The 21,411-nt window shown below is 35.2% G+C and overlaps 2 protein-coding genes across 2 annotated transcripts in view; both read right to left on the bottom strand.

Annotated features, from left to right (window-relative positions):
* LOC134571847 (uncharacterized) overlaps window positions 1-1,022 on the bottom strand; it is a 142,186-nt gene extending 141,164 nt beyond the window's left edge. Inside the window, exons 1-2 of the mRNA XM_063430476.1 lie at window positions 972-1,022; window positions 616-824 (exon numbers count right to left, since the gene is read on the bottom strand). The gene's annotated coding sequence lies outside the window, so the exon portion shown is untranslated. The remainder of the gene's footprint in view (window positions 1-615; window positions 825-971) is intronic.
* A 9,052-nt stretch (window positions 1,023-10,074) lies between these two features.
* The window catches only part of LOC134571333 (uncharacterized), a 94,390-nt gene continuing 83,053 nt past the window's right edge, over window positions 10,075-21,411 (bottom strand). Inside the window, exons 23-30 of the mRNA XM_063429536.1 lie at window positions 15,654-15,820; window positions 14,818-14,921; window positions 13,432-13,550; window positions 13,187-13,345; window positions 12,628-12,749; window positions 12,105-12,211; window positions 10,811-10,984; window positions 10,075-10,172 (exon numbers count right to left, since the gene is read on the bottom strand). Coding sequence (XP_063285606.1) covers window positions 10,075-10,172; window positions 10,811-10,984; window positions 12,105-12,211; window positions 12,628-12,749; window positions 13,187-13,345; window positions 13,432-13,550; window positions 14,818-14,921; window positions 15,654-15,820 — 1,050 coding nt within the window. The remainder of the gene's footprint in view (window positions 10,173-10,810; window positions 10,985-12,104; window positions 12,212-12,627; window positions 12,750-13,186; window positions 13,346-13,431; window positions 13,551-14,817; window positions 14,922-15,653; window positions 15,821-21,411) is intronic.

The raw sequence follows: 21,411 nt of genomic DNA, 5'->3' as shown, positions 1-21,411 counted from the left end.
TTATGAAGTCAAATATAGTGGCAAAGATGAAGAATTCACCGAAATTTTGTGTTTTCCACTGATCAAAATTAGTTGTGCCGGAAACGCAAGCTGAGCCTAATGAAACAATGGCGAAAGAGAGAAAATGAGAAAATATGGATGTGATTGTATCGATAGCAACTTAATACTTGGAAATTAAACTAGCTGCTACACTTGATCATGATCTTCTTACTAAAATACTGCATTGTATGTTGTCCAAGACATTCATTCATGATTTTATCTTTAGTTACCACATACAGTGTCCCTCATTGGCCAAGTGGTTTTTATATTCCATTTAAATGCATTTTGTTTTGTTTGTTTTTTAATGCAATACCTCTGTTAAACATCTGGATAGTCATGTAGCTCTTAATAAAGTAAGTGAATATATCTTCTTTTGTCTGGTCCGAAAGCGATGCAAAAACCAGGCTAAATCCTTTCACTCTGGTAAAAAAAAAAAAAATCAAAGACAATAAAAGCCATGAGTATATATTCCAGTATTTTACTTCAACTTTTCTGAGTGTTGTGTAAGATTAATGAATTATCAAGCCTGTGCATCTCCAAAAGGTATTATTTCACAAGGTAACTGGTGAGACTTACATTTCTTGGTATGAAGAGCACGAGATGTCAGTTGGCAGAAGCTGAAGAAGAGTTTGGTTGAAGTTAGGCAGCAAAAGAACTAAATCTGTCTGGAACAAGACTGTCCAGTTGTATGTTTCATAAATAGAGAACGAAGAGCTGAGTTTCACAAGAGTTCTATTCAGGAGTGTCTGCTTCACAAACGTTATTTGGACCTCTGAAAGATTGGCCTAAAAGGAAAACCAGTTGTTTTTGTAATACATCACCCAGGATATATTTTACACTCTGTTACATTTTTATATAAGTAAACATATAGTGGTTGATAAGTGTAAATGTGTGATTCAAGTAAGGTGAAGCCTACTTATTGTATCCTGTACCTGTATTGCTGCAGAAGTGAAAGCGTTGACGTATTCCGTAATATTTGCTGGCTCAATACCACTTAAAAATGACTCCAGCAAAGATTGGTTGGCAAGAACATCTTCTTGAATCAATATGGAAGCTGCATCATTTGGTGGTAGGTCACCCTGAGAGAAAGAAATACAATCCAGTGTTTGTTCATTTTTTTCCAAAACACCATTATTTGTCTTGAGAAACAAATATATCTATGTAAAAAGCATGACAATTATGTGTGGTTGTGTGAGTTACTTACTGCGTCAAACCCTGTATAGAAGTTAATAAAATTATAAATGGTGGCAAATTCAGAAAATAAACCAAAATTCCGTGTCCTCCACTCTTCAAAGTTAGTTGTGCCAGAAACACAAGTTGAACCTGAGGAAACGATAGAGATAGACATTATATTTGCATTGGTCTCAAAAAACAACATTCTGTTTAACGTGTATATAAATAGGAGTTTTGCCATTTTAATTTGAAACCTTCCCCACTATCATTTCATCACCAGCGTGTGCCAAAGATGCAAATGATATTTTCTTTGATGTTTGTTTCACAGAACTTTGCATTTATTAGTGTGGATTTCGAATGCCTATTCTGCACTGTGTTTCTTGACAGATATATGAGTGTGCTTTATTGTAAGTTTTTTGAGAAGATACAGGGACAAATAAAAACAATTTCTTTGGTCAGTTTAGCATTTGGCATTAGACATTAAAAAAATATATCCAGGTAATAAATGTAGGATTCTTTTTGTTTGGAGGCCATTGGGACATTGAGCCTCCGAGACATCTTACCACCAGGCCTCTCTTTCATTCAACATGGTATCACAGAATCAGACTTGCATCGATCCTTGATCACTATGCAGTCCAGCGAAGTATATTGCTTAAAAGAAAGCTTTGAATCATTTGGGAGACTGGAGACATGGGTCTAGTGCAGGGGCACGCAACTATTGGCACTCCAGAAGTTGTGGACATCTCCCCTGATGCTTTCCCAGCCTTACGTGTCTATTACACGGAGGAAGCATTACAAGAAGGGACTTTACAGCCTGGAAAGCGGTTCTTATTCTGTGAATACCAATAAAGATTTCTACTGTCACCACAGCTTCCAGTTGGCATATGTTGCACAAGATGCCATCTCAGTTTAGAGCAGACTAAATTGCTCTACCTTTGTGAGTGTTTCTTTTCCATATTTTATACATTTATTTATCAAACATACTGTCCTATGATTATGTATTTCCTTTTTTTGAGATTTAAATTGGAATACTGATATACAAGACCAAAGGTATATTCCAAAGTGGGAAATAAGCTAAGTATTTTTGTGTTTTTTTAAAATAATTTTTAACCCCTTAACACCGCAGCCAAATGTACAAGTTGTGAACAGAACAAAACGTAAACAAAACCTGGCATTTACGCTATATGTCTGTCCAACCGTAATTCACCTCTTTCATATTAAATGCACCCCCCCTTATTATATATCATTTTATTCAGGGGAAACAGGGCTTTCATTTAACATCAAATATTTAGGTATTGAACATAATTTAATATAAAAAATTTATAAAAAAATGGGAGAAAAAAAGAATTTTTAAATTTTTTTTTGTTCTATGTGACATTTTAACTGTGGATGTCAAAATACTGTTTGCTTTTACTGCAATACAATACACATATTTGTATTCAGCGATGTCTCACGTGTAAAACAGTACCCCCTATGTACAGGTTTTATGGTGTTTTGGGAAGTTACAGGGTCAAATATAGCACGTTACATTTGAAATTGAAATTCGCCAGATTGGTTACGTTGCCTTTGAGACTGTATAGTAGCCCAGGAATTAAATTTACACCCATAATGGCATACCATTTGCAATAGTAGACAACCCAAGGTATTGCAAATGGGGTATGTCCAGTCTTTTTTAGTAGCCATTTGGTCACAAACACTGGCCAAAGTTAGCGTTAGTATTTGTTTGTGTGTGAAAAATGCAAAAAACGCCAATTTTGGCCAGTGTTTGTGACTAAGTGGCTTCTAAAAAAGTCTGGACAAACCCCATTTGCAATACCTTGGGTTGTCTACTATTGCAAATGGTATGCCATCATAGGGGTAATTTTCATTCTTGGGCTACCATAGGGTCACAAAGGCAACGTAAGCAATCTGGCGAATTTTAATGTGAAAAAAATGAAACACAAGCCTTATATTTGACGCTGTAACTTTTGAAAACACCATAAAACCTGTACATGTGGGGTACTGTTGTACTCGGGAGACTTCGCTCAACACAAATATTTGTATTTCAAAACAGTAAAAAGTATTGCAGCAATAATATCGTCCGTGTAAGTGCTGTTTGTGCGTGAAAAATGCAGAAAACGTCACTTTTACTGGCGATATCATCGTTGTAATACATTTTACTGTTTTGAAACACTAATATCTGTGTTCAGCAAAGTCTCCCGAGTAAAACAGTACCCCCCATGTACAGGTTTTATGGTGTCTTGGAAAGTTATAGGGTTAAATATAGTGCTAGCAAATTAAATTCCCTATACTTTCGGCATGGGTTGTCAGGCAGGTCCCGCTAATTGTAATTAATTAGGATACCTAATTATGTAAAATTATTACATAAATATATGTGTAGAATTAATATATGTATATATATACATATGTGTATATATACGTATATATATATATAATTTTTTTTTAATATTTTTATTTATATATAGGTATATATATAGTGATATATACGTATATATTTATGTATATAGATATATATATATTATGATATATATATTATTTTGTTCTACGTGTATTTTGATATAAATATATATATTAATATCACAATACAGTTAGAACGAAATAACACATCTATATATTTTTTAATTATTTATTTTTAAATATTTTTTTAATTTTATTTTTTTACGTATTTACATATATATTTTTTTATATTATATATAAATATATATATAACAATAATTATATATATATTTAATCAGTATCAGTCTACGTGTAATTTGATATTAATATATATATATATATATTTATTAATATTTAAATACACGTCGTGTATGTGTAAATGTGTGTGTGTGTGTATGTGTATATATATATACTTAGATCATATATATATAATATATATGATCTAAGTATATTTTATTTGTAACTGTAATTTTTTTAATTTATTTTTTGAACTAATATTTTATTTTTTTTCAGGACAGGGGTCAGAGACAGTGTCAGCCAGTGATTTCACATCACTGGCTGACACACAGGATCAGTGATCACAGTGACTGCCTGTCACTGTGATCACCTCCTGCAGATTGGGTAATTGACCACAGGGGGGAGTGCCTGGGTGGTACAAGCACTCCCCCCTTCCAATCTGCAGGGGGATCACTGTGCCAGTTACATGTGTCAGCCAATAGGCTGACACATGTAACACTGATCGCAGTGACAGGCTGTCACTGCGATCAGAGTGCTTTGAGATCGCAGTGACAGCCTGTCACTGCGATCAGACTTCGCAGATCGCGGTCACTGACCCCAGGGGGACTGCCTGGGGGGCCAGGTAAGTCCCCCGACCGCGATCTGCAGAAGGGGAAAGCCGCCGGCCGCATGTGTCAGCCGATTTGAAATCGGCTGACACATGCTTAATACTGGTCGCAGTGACAGCCTGTCACTGCGATCAGAGACTGCAGATCGCGGTCACCGGCCACAGGGGGGGTTGCCTGGGGGGCCAGGCATCCCCCCCGACCGCGATCTGCAGCGGGCGATTAGCGCCGGCCACGTGGGCGGCCATTATGGCGAGGACGTAATATTACGCCCGCCGGCGTTTAGAGCCGGTTCCTGCAGGACGTAATATTACGTCCTCCGGACTTAAGGGGTTAATATTTTTGCAGAATATTTGCACATCATTTTAAGTGTGATTTTGCACGTATGCACTTGATCACTTTTTGTGTTATATAACATTACACATATTTTCACTTTTTTAAAAAATATTTAGTGGTCTTAAAGGGACAGCGCACTTTATGTATTTATTTTTTAGAAGGTTGCCTACTTCTGGGCTAGTGTCTATGCTTTCTCAAAACTCTCTCAAACCTACTGTGTGTGTGAGTGAAAGACTGCTTTGATGCTTTTGTTCACACCTGCATTGCTCTTATTTTTTCTCTAACTCAATCTTTAGATAGAGATTTAGCTGACAGCAATGAAAAACAGCCAATGTTATAATTTACATTGTAACGTGGTAAACAATGGCACTGCAACTTCACAAAATGTAAAAGAAGAACAGTAGTTATCTCTATAATTGATCAAGAGGGGAAAAAAGACAGTGGCGTTAAAACTATGCCTTACCTGTTGACGCTTTCTGCTTATTCAAAAAGTTCTTAATAAAATAATTGAATATATCCTTTTTAGTCTTTGTTGAAAGAGATGTGAAAACGAGGCTAAATCCTTTCACTCTGTTAAAACATGTATAAAACATTAGAATACATCCCAATCTCTCACCTAACATGATATTTCAATACTGTGCTGTATTTGATCAATAGACTAGCAATATGGTTGTATCTAATGAAGACGGACATTGTTGTCTCATGTGAACGACTTACATTTCCTGGTATGAAGAACAGGAGATTTCAGTTGGTAGACGTTGAAGAAAGGTTTGGTTGAAATAATTCAGCAAGAGAACCAAATCTGTCTGGAACAAGTTTGTCCAGTTTTTTGTTACAAAAAAGTCGAATTTGGAGCTGAGCTGGAGAAGGCTTATGTCCAGTAAGTTTATCATCACTACTGTCAGTTCAATCTCTGAAAGATTAACCTAAGGGGGGGGGGGGGGTAGAGGGACAGTGTTAAAGACCACAGTTCAATCAAGTTCTAAAAATGGGATGAGACAATTTAAATACATCTAGCCTTAAGAGTATTGTGAGACATATTGAAGTTAAACAGTTAAGCAATCTGTTAGAGATGTGAATTAGGAGTGATATTTCAAGAAATAACCAGAACAATTGTATAAGCTGCTCCATCTATGTTGTCATTGTATTCTTTGTGTATGCACTTTTCATGTGGATAAGGATAGTGGAACGGTGGTAAGTAGTATCCAAAATATACCACTAAGTCGTGGTATAAAGCACACTCTTGCATTAAGATATGGGGCCAAATACAATGCCTTGACTGGCAGAATGCATCCTATGATTTGGGTATACTACCCTCATTACCCTGTAATATCATTGGGGATACACGTTTATTACTGGTATGGTGGATGCATGCAAACATCCAAGAAAACATATAGCGATAAATATTACATTTCCAAGTGTGTCATACACGAAAATACTCATGGTAGCTGGACTACATATCCCATAAATCTCTTCTCCACAGTTTTCTATTTTTTTCTTTATATATGCACCATATTCATTTTAAGAACAGTGAGAGGGGGTGTAGATAGATATTTGCTTGATTTTTAACATAGTCAAGAAGCAAACCAAATGAAAAACAGTTTTTGAAAAAAATATTTTCATATTTTGATTTTTTTTTTTATATATTGATATTTATATAGTAGATATTGGCCACGGAACATACGTAGAAAATAGCAAATTCTTTGTTAATTGTATCATAATCTATGTTCTATGTTATAAATTCACTGTGGTTAAAAATGACTAAATTTGTCTTTTGTGAATAATTTGTGACCTGGGCTCTCATGGCAAACTTTATGTTGCCAAAGCTGAAATTGTACAGCTAAAGCTCACTCAGATGCCATTGTGTCACACAGTGATAGTTTAAGATATGCCTATCTTTATTTAGAATTAACATTCTATGGGTAAAGAGCCCTTGAGGAAGATTTTTTTTCTTACCCTAAAAGAAGGGCTGTGTTTTCTGAGATACTGGCTATTAATTGAAAGTTCTATTGAGACATTTAGCTCTCACATTACAACAATGATGAAGCAATAACTGCTTTTTGGCAGAATGAACATCAAAGGGAAAGGCTAATAAAATGTATTAAAAATACTGTTAAACGCTACTTGAACAATAGTTGGCTTCTTGACTGCCTCATCTATTGGCAACAAACTCTTCCATCCATCCATTTAAGAATAAAGAATAATATTTATTTTACAAATACTACAGTCTGCCGAGATAATGGATGTGACGAACCACCGTCACTATGTACCATGCCCATTGCTTATTTGCATGTTTTTCCATTGTATTGGGTGTTTTACCCTTGCATTCTGTGTTTCCCCATGTATCAGTTATGCATTTCATGTGATTTCACTGGTTTATTTTAGGGTTCCTATATGTTTGTGATGTATATTTAATAGTTCATGTTTTGTGATCGGTAACTTTAGTGCCTGGGGGATAATTGGGTTAAGTCAATGTCTCTTTTGGATATGGTATCGAATTAAGGGTTTCCTGTTTCTAGAAGGCTTGATCATTACCATATCAAAAGACTTCCAGGACACATCAGTGTGACTTCCAACACCTGACAGAATAGCTCTGCTGGAGTCCAAGCTTCAAAGAGGGATTGGGCATTCCATGCAATCCAATTAACCCCTTTTGAAATTGGAATTGTACTTTTGAGGAGTTTATCTGTTTTAATATGTGTACCTGTTTGTGCTCTTGGTATCTCCCCGAGCGGGAGATGGCTATCCAGCCCCCTCCTGCCTGGGATTGTGTTGTACTGAGTGGAGACCCCCTGAGGGGGTCTGTGCATAAAAGCTGTGTGTTCAAAATAAAGATAGTCAGTGTTTGCACATTCAGAACTGTGTCTCATCTAGTTATTGGAGTGAAGAAAGATTTAACCCCGGTGTCTGCTGTTCCAGCTTACAGGGGATGCAGAGAGGAAAGTCCTTGTAAGGACTAAGAGAGCTAGTTGCCCCTATCCATTTCCCCGGGTCCCAGCTAGGAAGAAACCCACTGGCGGAGGTACCCAGCCGGGGTACAGGGAGCTCCGCGACAATGAATATCCCAATAACAATGCAGGTTAAGGCTGTCTTGACAAGTAACACCCCTTCTACCTCCACCCCATATGAAAAGAGTGGAAGGTAATATTAAAAAATGTTAGGACCAGGATTCTATGCAAGTTATTGGTCATTTTGTGAAAATACGACATGGAACAATACCTTTTTTGCAGACTCTGTTATCATTTTCACGTAGTCTGTAATATTTTCTGCGTCTAATATGGCAAAAATACTTCTTAGCAAAGTAGCATTTTTAAGGACTTTGGGTTTTGCTAAAAGTATAGCAACATCACTCAGTGTCAAGATTTCCAGTACGGCATCCTGATGAACACAAAACATACATATTATATATATATATATATATATATATATATATATATATATATATATATACCGGTATTTAGTATTTCTTATAATAATACATTTTTTTCTATTAAAATCTTTACCGAAAAATAAACAAAATTCTTACTATGTCAAGACTGGGGTTTAAATCGGTGACTTCAGATACTGTTGAATTTCTGTAGAACAAACCCCAATTTTTTTGCAACCACTCTTTGCTGTTGTTGTTGTCGGGGTTACATGCTGAACCTGGCCAATAAATGGTATACAAGTTTTCCAATGAGAATTAGGACCATGAAAGTAACAAACAACAAAATACACAACTGTAGACAAAAATATATATATAAAAATGTGTTATTGATCCAGGACATTGGTATGGAGTCTTAAAACCCTGAAAATACCTGTTAATGTAACCTGAGTGCTAAGGAATGATTTGCAGTAGGTATATATGGAATACATTTCTGATTTGTTGAGTCTCGTATACACACTGTTCAAATCTTGGATTCTGTTGATGATAACAAAGTTAAAAGGACACGTTGAGATCAGTTCACACACATTTCTCTTTTTGTGAAAGTATTGGCATTACTTACATGGCTTGGTAATCTGCGCAAGATACATTTAAAGGAAGTTGAGAAAGCTGAGAGGCATTTGGAAGAACTGAGAAATATTTAAGGATAAGCTTAAGAATCTGCTCCCAAATCGACCCATTCAGGCAACTCCTTTTTTTGCTCAGTAATCCAAAGATATTCGCAATGATCTTCTCTTGTGTTTCAACAGAGAGTTGAGTCCGGTTTTGGTGTTCATCACACGAAGAGTTGTTGGAATTACTTTCCACCTTCTAGAAAACATTTGATTTCAAAATTAATTTCTTTAAAAGAAAAGTTTAACTCAAATACATAAAAAATTGCAGGCAATAGTAATCCAGTGAGAATCCACTGGTAGTGCCTCATAGGCAACTTAGGCTTCGATTTCATATTTTTGGATACGCTTTTCGAATGATTTCATATTTTTGATAACTTTTAAAATCCTTTCACAGTTTTAAAAATGTTTTCATATTTTGACTTTTTTTTATATATTGATATAATTTTATATAGTATATTTTGGCCACAGAACATCCTTGGAAACTAGCAAAAAAACAAACTATGCATCCCTTGGTTAAATACTTTATTAATCGTATCATAATCAATGTTCTATGTTATAAACACATTCTATTTTTATCCTGAATGTATTTCAAAACTACTTTTTCCCATCTCTGTTGAGCTGCATCTTAAAAAAACAGTTAGGAACGATGAATTATGGGTCAGCTTGTTAAAGTTCAGATAAACCACTTTGTCCATAATATATTTAATTGCAGCAAATATATCCATTCATTATGTTGACTTGTGCATACTCGGGCTAATTATTAAGGTCATATTTTAATGGTCATATCCAACAAAATAATTGGTCTTCATCTTAGCAAATAAAGCAGTAGAAACTAAAAACTCCAACTTGTTATGCTTGTCTTGTCAATTTTTAATATTTCAAGCTTCAAATATTTCTTACATGACAAATAATGCTCTGTATCCTTAGAAGATATTGCAACACAGCTAAACAGTCTTCAAATTTGTTGATCTGATCCATAAGAATGTCTCTCAAGGTTGTGTTTTGTAACGACTCTGCCAAAAATGTAATGTCAGCCAGATCGGCAGCACTGATTAGCGCCAGGTTTTCCACCTAAAGACCACAAAAATAGAGCACATGGACCTTACTTACACCTATACATAACATACAGTACCAATACAAACTGGGCAGTTTAATTTGGGAGTAGCTCTACAGATTGCAGTAGAATAGTTTTTTGTAGTTCTATTGGAAATCATTCTGTAATAGTTTCTTCTGAGTACAACTCAACTTTGAGTCTTGACATTGACCTCCATATTTCTGAGACAGGGAGACCAAATGTTTTCGAGAAGGCTGAGCAATAACAGAAAACACGTGAAGTTGATTTTTTTTATCATATATTTTACATAATGTAAATTGCTTAGAAACATTTGAAGGTTATCTCTTGAAGTATATTTGTGGTTGTTGAACCAGGAAAGATTTTGACAAGATAAATGTCACCGCATAAAATTTATACCTCAATTCATAATGGAACTTTTTAAAAATCTGCAAATTACATTTAGCAGCAACTTGGTAGCTTGATTGTTATTTTTTTTTACAACACCTTCACCAAATTTGTTTTAACCCATTTAGGAGCAATATATATGCCAACATAACAATGTGTTCAAATTCTCTTCCTTTAGGCTACAGTAATGATTTTTAGCTTGGATAGAATCAGATTTCTCTATGAGGGCTCCTTCCCAACCCTTTGAATCATAGTCGCTTTCCTCTGCTTACAAGAACTAACCACCATTAATTCATTCTGTTGGTGAGGCAGGGAGTTACGGAGGGTTCTAATGTCACTCAGAGCAATATAGAGATCATGACAGATTTCTAGAACACGTTCTCAAAACTCTTTACGGTGGAATTAGATAATCTAACTGCACTTAAAGTAAGTGGCCATAATGCTCAAATACAAATGTGCTTATGTATTGTTGTCATTTTTAGGATACTCTCCTCTTCATTTAAGTAGATATATTTGTTGTATTCTGAGATGTACCGGTAAGTACTCACTGTTGCTATGTTCTCATTAAAATTAATGAGATCTTGTATGGATGTTTGGTTGAAAAACATCCCAATGTTTAACTCCAACCATGTTGCGTAATCACTGGCATCACAGGCAGTGCCTAAAATTAATAAACAAACATTGTTTATTTAGGTTTTCCATCATTTATCTAAATCATTTTGGGTTACACGAAAGATTCCAGTTATAAGATGCAAGTAAAGAATAACGATAGCTTAAAAATAAAGAAAACAGAGGGTATTTTTGGGGGAGAAATAATTACAGACAGATGGTGTAAAGGTGAAAGTGACTTTTTTTCTTTATATATTACTGTTTATAATGGCATTTGATAAGGCAAGTATGTCACTGAAATAAAAAAATGCCAAACAGACTAATCTAAGTTAAAAAGTATAGGAAGTACACATTCTTCTGGGAATATATTGAAAGATATCTATATGATATCTTGCATTATGATATACTGAAATGATGCAAGCATAAATCATGATACAATTTGTGTAATATGGCAAAACGAATTATTTGGTAACAAGTTTTGGTAATGCTTAATTAGAGGTTAATCTTTATAAAAATGTTTTTTTCGGTCAGATTAATATGATGTGCTCGTTCGGTGAATTTATGATGTATGTGAAATTGACACATTGGATGAAATTTGTGATTTAATATTCTTTTCCCAGCTTTGTTTTTTTCCCATACATGTTATTAATTGTTTCTGAATGAAAAAATCTCAGGCACTCAGTGTGATATGTTCAAGGCAGTTTTTATTGCATCTGAAATGTTTCAGACCTGTACCCAAGTCTTTATCAAGCATGATAAAGACCTGGGTACAGGTCGAAACATTGCAGACCTGTACCCAGGTCTTTATCATGCTTGATAAAGACCTGGGTACAGATCGAAAAATTTCAGATGCAATAAAAACTGCCTTGAACATATCACAGTGAGTGCCTGAGATTTTTTCATTTATGTAGATTGTATGGGGTTTGCTGACCCATGCTCAGTGCACCCTGTGTTAATGTTTGTGATTGAGTGCAACCCTCCTTTTTTTCTTAATTAATTGTTTCTGAAGTCATGACAATTCCCAGTTTAGTGACAAGACACCATTGTGTATTTATGAAAAATACCCTCAGCAAATTTATCAGTTTATGCATCCTAAATATATCAATGAAACGTATAAAGGAAAGAAAAAGAAGGATGCTTAATGAGTACTAAACAATACACCAGGAGCGTACCTGTGGATTGAGACTGCCCAGATAAATATTTCTTTATATAATTCTGGTAGACGTCATCTTTGGTTTGACTAGAAAGGGATTCGTATGCAATGCTAAATCCCTTTACACTGAAATGACAAAAGCAGATATCAACATTTAAAAAAACCAAACGTCTAGACTATTACATTCAAATTTGGCCTACATTGTTACATTTCAACCATGTTCTAGCCAGTTCATGTATTGCTTTCAAAGCTAAATGCTAACCGTACTCTACCCCCTTCGATTTATGCATTACCCACATTGCCTTTAAAATGTATCTGTGCTACAGTATAATGGGCATCAGAATTATTGGTGTCTATGGGGGGCATGTCATATAACTGTGTCAATGAATACTGTATCGAACAGCTAGCCAGCCTTTTGTCTTGCTCAAGATTCCATTGTTATACTTGACACATACATTTCTTGGAATGAAGAGCAGGGAATGTCAGTTGGTAGAAGTTGAAGAAGAGTTTGGTTGAAGCTTGGAAGCAGTAATAATAAATACTGTTGGAACAAGTTCCTCCAGTCTTCGGCCTTGTACTCTGAGAAGTTGGCATTTATTTTAAGGAGAACAGACTCCAGAAAGATTTCCTCCACCATGGTGATCTCGGATTCTGCCAGGTGAGCCTAATTATGAAGATGGACACAGGAGAATTATTACACATGCCATATTTATAATCTTTAATCACAATGTTAATGCCTGTAAAGGAGAAGGCAATGTAAATCATTTAGCATACAAATCATGATTTTGCAAAGCTGTGACTTCTCTGTTGTTTGATGAAACCACAATCTTTCTAAATTCTGGGATACATAAACTGGAAAACCACTTAGCTGAAGCACCTACAAAAATGACCTTGTTATGGTGAGCTAAACTAGGATTTACTGGCCACCATGCAGCTGGAGTCTCTCTTTTCGAGTAATTTTTATAAACCATGATTTAGCTAGCATGACAGTCATCACAATAAAATATTCATCATATAAAGAAGTACTGGGCATTTTTATTGAGGATAGGTGAACTGTAAGCGTTTCAACCTTCTAATAACCATTTTTATATACGCAGTCACCTTGGATGCAGCTGTTGTGATTGCAGTTACATATAGTGATATCTCTTCATATTGGATAAGACTCAGGATATCGATGAGGAATGTTCTATTCAAAAGATTATCTGGGTTTATTAGGAGTTTAGCCGCATCGTCTGGATTTAAAAGACCAAGAAGAGCCCCCTGGAAGAGAATGGAACAATTCATTGTTATTTGGCAGTGAACTGAATCTGGTTTGATGATGAGAAATTTCTCATAAGCGTACTTACAATATCGAGATCTGGATACAGTTCCATGAAATCAGAAATAAAAGCACTTGTAGAGAAGGTACCGAAATTTCTACTGATCCACTCCGTGGTATTGTTAACATCATATGCACACGCAGACCCTAAATAGCAAAATATTATTTTAGATATTTTTTAAGACATTTTGTTTTGCTCTCTGGGACTACACGTCTGTGCACAATGCTATGTATTTTCATAAACATAATTCAATATACCAGATCTTTTTTTTTCTACTACATGGCTGTAATTAAATATTTATTCATCTAAAATAAAGCATGACTGGATTTTAAAGTAAAATTAATTTGCATTAAATGTATTCTACGTAGATAGCACTCATAAACACAAAGGTACAAATGTCCTGTTTTCTGTTTGTTATTGTTTATATATAAGTTGTGGTGAAAGCATATTAACGTTGTAGTAGACACATCAATCATCAATGTAGAGGAATCAATTAATTACCTAATGAATAAAACATAAGTGGTGTTGACTTAGATTATATAAAAATACATCTATTTTATGAAAATACAGAAAGATGAATTCTGTTTTTGTTTTGTTTTGTTATTTACACAATATATAGGATAATGTTTATGTGTACAGAAATGTGGTGGAATTAGTTTTTACTTCCATCTGCACTATTTTTTGGTCTTTCTTTGCCTTTCAAGTGTAAGAAGACTACTTTACTTTGAAGACTTCACACTTCATATTTGACTTAGAATAATGTGCCTGATATTACCCATTCTCCAGTGAGCTCTCCTCATTATATTGCGTGCCAATTCTCCCTATTTACTGATCACATTTTGATGAACATGGTGGGCACCATTAGAGAGTTCAAAGTATCTTTTCATTTTAACTGCGATTTGCCTGTTTATATCACATGCTCCCGGCAACTGTTCGTACTCTTAATACAATTCCAAGATGGCCTTCCACCCACACAGATAAAAGTTCAGATTTTGAAAGTAGTAATTGGGACTTAGTTAGATGAAAACTATAATAATTTGTTGGCAATGTTGTTTTTAACTAATTTATGAAAAGAAAATAGTAGTGATAGGGTCACTTTAAAGAGGTTAACATTTCGTCTCTGTCTGCTTATAATGTTTACTCATTTACTGTATTTTTGTTTAGTAAAATGAATTGTTAAGCTGTATCTTCCTTTACTCATCTGTAATAAAAAAATATTTAAAAAAATATCCTTCTCTAAGTTCCAATTAAACATATAACACTATTTTTTGCTAGATTTCAAATTATAAACACTGATTAATTTTAATTTCACTTCTTTGATAATAACATTTCTGGAGTTAATGCAAAAGGAATTATTTGCTCTAATATTTTCTGCAGTAAAATTAATTTAAATTTACATTTCTAGTGTGTTACCTGAGTTATTCTTTTGTTGTGTCAAAAATGACTTCATGTATGTGTAGACACTCTTAATTTCAGCATCATCAAGTATGGGGTAGATATTGCTCAACTTCTTTATTCTGTGGTTTTCAACCAAAATAAATAATGCAATAATTTCAGTTTAACATTTCATTGATACAGTCACATAAAAAGCAAAATAAAACATAATATTATTTTGCAAGTTAAAGAAAAACAAATGAGTGTTAAGAATATTAATATTAGATATAAATTTTAGATTTAATATTTTTTGGGATAAACAATGTATTTTTTTTCCAGGAAATATCAGAAAATATTATATATATATATATATATATATATATATATATATATATATATATATAATACATTTAAAAAATCTAAATATTAACATATTTTTCAAAATATTAAATAATTAAAAATATATATAAAATTTATATGAAATCCAAAACTATGGAATCAAGACCATAATTAGTAGTTTGGTGAGACAAACATGTATTTTATATATATATATATATATATATATATATATACCCCGTGACTATAACATCAAGAAGCACGAACACGAGAAGATGGATAAATACCAAGTACTGAAATGGGAGTTAGAAAGGATGTGAAAAGTGAAGCCAGTAGTAGTCCCAGTTGTGATAGGAGCACAGTAACTTCAACAGATTCCAGGTGAAACATCTAAAATCGCTTCTAGGAACAGATAAGATACTGCGCAGAACCCTGAGACTTCAGGCCTTTGGCAGAGGACTCAATAATGAGGAATATATGTAGCACCCAAAAGGGGTGAGAAAATCATATATACATATATACTACTACATTTTACTCACATCAATTGGTAGTCAGTGCAAGAAATATTGAGCGGCAGTTGTGAAAAGTGCATTTCAGTGAGTGCACTAGATAACTGTGTAATCAGAATGTCAAAAACTTGGATCCATTTTTTCATGTCCAGTAAACTCCATTCTTGGTTGAGATCTATCAGCACGTTAGTCACAATCTCCTGTAGTATGCTGATGCTCAGCTGTGTCAGTGGTCCTTGCTGATTACGTGAGTAAACATTTGATGATAGGTCTGCGATCTAAAAAATAAAAGTAATGAATGGATGTGAAATATTTAATTAGACGAAGAAAATCTTTCAACAATCGGATAACATATTTCTGAATGAGAATTAGAATGGGATCATTTTTGTAGTACTAACAAATACATCTAGCAATGATGTGTGTATGTAGCATAAAACTGTTGCAACAATTAAAAAAAAAAAAAAGAAAAAAAAAAGATTTATCAAATCATAATTGGCTCAGACTAATTTAAAATTGCTTAAATGTAACACGGTTTACATTTTTCCTTATTTTTTTCTTTCTTTATCATATTATTTATTACTTTTCTTGCCTCATATTACTCAGTTTATTATATTGTTTGTTCATGCTGTTTTTTTGTGTCATTTTACCATAACTGACATTTGCTATTATATAATTTTTTTTTAGATATTTTTCCCACAGCAAAATTCCAGTGGACATTTTTGCATCTCAAGGTTTTTTTTATATTATTTTTAATGCAGTGTCATACAGGGTTTGTGCAGTACACCTATATATATATATATATATATATATATATATATGGAACATGGGGGTGGTTGCACTCACCTGAACATGCTTAAATGGGGTGCTGCTGGGGGCCATGGCCATGGCCCCCAGCAGCACCCCATTTAAGCATGTTCAGGTGAGTGCAACCACCCCCCCATGTTCCATATATATATATTTGGGAGTCTAGCCAACTCCTTGGTTTTGCACCCCTCCCTGTCACATGTGCCTCATCTCAGGTCCCTATTTAGTCTTGTACTGCAGAGAGCCTCAGATGGAATTTGTTCCTCAAGTAAGTGGGTTAATCTCATAAGAGCAGACATTAGACTGTAAGAGTAGGACCTGCCAAAGATGGGGTACATTGACGTTGTGGCAGGCTTATGCAATGTATGATCATATCTTTGCCTAGATAAGGTGTTTTTTTTAAAAAAACCTTTTAAAAACTAATACAATCTGTCAACATTGAAGTTGCTGTTTAGTAGATAGGAGAGTGCGCTGGATCTTGTGTATTATATATATATATATATATGTAAAAAAGAAAAGAATCAGTAACAGGAAATCTTCATAAATGTGATGCTGCTTTTAATGAAGCAGACTCTTTGGAAACACAAATCAAGATCAACGTTTCAGTCCTTTTATCTGGAGCAGCATATTTATGAAGAAGTCCAGTGAGTACCCTCTTTCTTTTAATTTAGCATTTTTTGCCTGGAGATTGGCACCTAGACAAGGAATTGTTTTGCAGAGCCGTTGAGTATATATATACCGTATTTACTCGAATTTAATGCGCCATCTAATGCACACCTCAATTTTTGAAACCTGGAAGCTAAAAAATGTTTTTGCTGGTGAATATAATGCACATTTATACAAGATACTACTATACAACATTGTGCTACAATTAAAATGTTTATTGCCATATACCATAGTAACTTTGATGGTATTTCATTTTTCTATTTTTTTTTAATTTTTTTTACAATTTGAATTTGATTTGGATTTGTACACAAGTACACATCTTATTCAATATATGTAAATAAAGGTAAAGAAAATTAAGACATAGAAAGTCATCGACATTGGTATGGTGCAACAGGCTCTACAGGCATTAATAAGGAGACTATTGTGGCAAAGTAGTAAATGGTGGCTAGTTTGGTGCACATATATTTGAACTGTACAGCCAAGTCATAGATTAGTAGAAGGGTTAATAAGAGTGCGCTAGAATAGATAGAGCAGAACTGGTGTAGCCTAGGATCTCAAGTGTTCACAGGAACTGGTGTCTTGGATCTAGGCAAGTGTCACTGGAACTTAAAGGTTACAGTTCCTTTTACTTGCATTGCTGCCCTCGTATTTATTATTACTGGCAGTTTGAGATGTCGTAGGAATGCCTCAGTGTCTCCAGAGGAGGTCAGTGCCGTAGTGGTATCTCCCTGCTGGACGGTCAGTGAGCCGTTTTCTCCCCTGCGTTATTTCACAGCATGACCCCGTAGGTGGCCAGCTATGGGAGCCAACATCCTTCTCTCCAGCAGTACGGAAAAGGGTAAGTCTCTGTATATTGCGACTGTGCAGCCCTTGAACTGGACGCTTCCCAAGACTCTGGAGTGGGTCAGAATGGCAGAGCGAGTCGCAACATCCCTTATGACCACAATGTCTCTAGGCACTCCCGCTGATGCTGTTGCAGCCTTGAATGCTGAGGTGAGTAGCGTGTGGTCAGTTCCACCCTCGATGCCCATTGCAGCAATTCCTACTCCCCTATCGTCTCTGGGATACCACAGAGGCGGATATTCCGATGTCCGGGACTCTACCTGCCTTTGGGTGGTTTGCAGCATGGTGTCCCAGGTGCTCTCTCTGGACTCCACTGCTTGCACCTTCTGGCGGAGGATGCCCATCTCCTCCTGAGTCTCTTTCAGGTCGGCGTTCTACACCTTTTGCAGGTCTGTCAGGAGCCTTTTAATATCTCCCTTCGTTGAAGGAGAGGAGTCCTTATCCAACTCTGCCTCTTGGGAGTCCTCTCCCGGGGAGGTGAGTATTTCCTCCCCTTCATATGACTCTTCTGAGGCCTCTTCCTCCTCTCGAGGTTCCGGCGCCAAATTAGGAGGTAGGCCGCTCGGATGAGAGCCTTATATCTGGCATTCTTGGTCTCTCCAAGCCTCAAAACTTTAGTTTTTTTGCGCCCCATCTTGTTATCTGGTTGGGGGTTATTGGGTATTTGTCTCCCCAAAGCTCTAGATGCTTTAAAAAGTGTATTTTGGCCGTTTCTGGTACGGAGCTCAAAGGAGATGCGTCTATGTTCCAGGTCGGTTGGCCGGTATTTACATTTTAGTGTTACATGTTAAGGATTTTCTTTCTCAAGTGCTCTTTCATTTCAACAAAATGTGACTGTGTGAATTCACCAGAAAGAAATTTGCCTGTGTGAATTCATCTGTTTGAATATACCATTTTTAATTCACCCGTTTTAACACATTCGTTTTAATTAATCTGTTTCAATTCACCTGTTTAAATGAGTCACTTTTAATTCACCAGTCTTAAATCGCCAGTGTGAACTCACCGAAATGAAATTCGTTGGAAAATTTCTAATTTTGCTCCGAATGTAATGAGCCATTGAATCTATTGCACATTCAAATTTTGGAAACTTTATTTTCCCAAAAAAAAGGTGCATATTAGATTTGAGTAAACACGTTATATAGTAACAAAGTCCTTGCACTCTTGCTTTCAAGATTCATATGCCGGGTGATCAGACCTGACTGTTATATGTGTATACTCTGATATACAAAACCAAAAATGTTTGGTAGCACTCTAGGGTATTTTTCAGAATTAAAAGCTTTCCATTATTGTTCCATTTTGGATCATCACTATACAGTGTAGTAAAATTAAGCCTGGTCGAATTTCAGTCCCGGTGCGGTACTTTCCTTAGGATCCCTAAAATAGCATAAACTAAATGTGCCCTGTTAATATAAAGAAATAAATAAAAAAGATCCACTTACCCCAGATTGAAAGCTCGTGGGTTGCGTGTTGTCCAGAGATTCATACAACTGCTCTCCAATATCTCGCCTCACACGTACCGGTTGGCGTGGCTGCAGCGAAAAAAAGGAATTGTAACATACAGTATGGATTGCGTAACCAAGTATAGTGTGTTGTATTACCAATGCCTTACTCCCGAACAATTTGAGCGTGTGCCATATTCCTTACTCAACTCCTCGTATGTAATACTTTCTCTGATTGCTCTTTATATACACTTTGGCCAGATCAGGGAATATTCCCTAAACAATGGAACATGAGTGTCACCTACTTTATAAGTGGGGAGTGAGAGAGCGCGCTCGCTAAACGATACTTCAGCAATAAAACATTTGGGTGATACACACACTACACGGAATAATACCAATTACCATCCAAGTGTATCATGAATATAAATATCCTTTACTTTTACTTTTAATATAGGTTGCATGTAATGCAGTTCCAAAAGTGTTCATAATAAATGTAAAGTGCCTTTGTATGTTAAATGTTATTGTGCTATGTAAAGTGCCATCAATTGCGTTAAATTGCATTGGTGCTCATTTATAAAATGCTTATAGATGAATTAGAAAGTGCCTACGGATATATCATTTATAAATGGAACTGAAACCTATTGTAAGAAGTGCCTTAGAGAAACAAAATTATGACGAGTGACAGATAATAGCTCATGGTCAATGGTGAAAAAACAAAAACACAAAAAAGTGCTAATGATTATAGTTTTCTATATATAAATATATGGGGAGGCAGGGGATTTGGAGCTGTAAGGATTCTGTTCATATATTCTATTTTGTTCACAATGATGTCTTACTTGGGAAAGGGAACTTTGTATCCTGTTAAGATAGTCCAGAAGAGTATCATAATTTTGAAATTTTTTGATTTGATCCACAAGACGTTGGGATATTTGTGTGTCTTTTATGGTATCAGCAACAAAAAGATAATCGGCTAGCTCTACTGCAGAAAGTTCATCTGGGTTCTGTACCTGTGAAGAGAAAATTAAAACAAAAATGCAGAGTGAGAATAATTTGTAAGTAATATTCTGTCTGTTCGTCCGTCCGTCCGTCCGTCTGACTAGCTATCTATTTATCTTTAAATGGATTGGAAATCAAATTCTCACCCGTGTGATGTTGTTATTGAACAAAATCAGATCTGCAAATGTGGATTGCTCGATAAAATATCCAAAGTTAATATAAATCCAAATACTGAAATCTGTTGTTTCACAAACATCTAAACAAAGCAAACATATATATATTTTATTACAGTGAAATATTAAGTAATCCAAACTGTTAGCATGCAGCTCTATAAAAAGTTTAAAGGGACACTATAGTCACCTGAACAACTTTAGCTTAATGAAGCAGTTTTGGTGTACAGAACATGCCCCTGCAGCCTCACTGCTCAATTCTCTGCCATTTAGGAGTTAAATCTCTTTGTTTATGAACCCTAGTCACACCTCCCTGTGTGTGACTTGCACAGGCTTCCATAAACACTTCCTGTAAAGAGAGCCCTATTTAGGCTTTCTTTATTGCAAGTTCTGTTTAATTAAGATTTTCTTAACCCCTACTATGTTAATAGCTTGCTAGACCCTACAAGAACCTCCTGTATGTGATTAAAGTTCAATTTAGAGATTGAGATATTTAAGGTAAATTACATCTGTTTGAAAGGGAAACCAGTTTTTTTTTTTCATGCAGGCTCTGTCAGTCATAGCCAGGGGAGGTGTGGCTAGGGCTGCATAAACAGAAACAAAGTGATTTAACTCCTAAATGACAGTGAATTGAGCAGTGAAATTGCAGGAGAATGATCTATACACTAAAACTGCTTTATTTAGCTAAAGTAATTTAGGTGACTATAGTGTTCCTTTAAACTGTTCTAGGAAACTAAGGGACGTACCTGTAATACCTGTAGACAGCTTTTCGGTCATGGATTTTTTGATAAAATAATTGTAGAACTCTTGTTTGGTTATTTCTGATAGTGATGTGTAAATATAGTTAAATTCTTTCACTCTGTTTAAGAA

Source organism: Pelobates fuscus, chromosome 8 (assembly GCF_036172605.1).
Source record: "Pelobates fuscus isolate aPelFus1 chromosome 8, aPelFus1.pri, whole genome shotgun sequence".
Classification (NCBI taxonomy): domain Eukaryota; kingdom Metazoa; phylum Chordata; class Amphibia; order Anura; family Pelobatidae; genus Pelobates; species Pelobates fuscus.
Note: the sequence above shows the minus strand (reverse complement) of the source record. Positions and strands in the feature narration are given on the sequence as shown.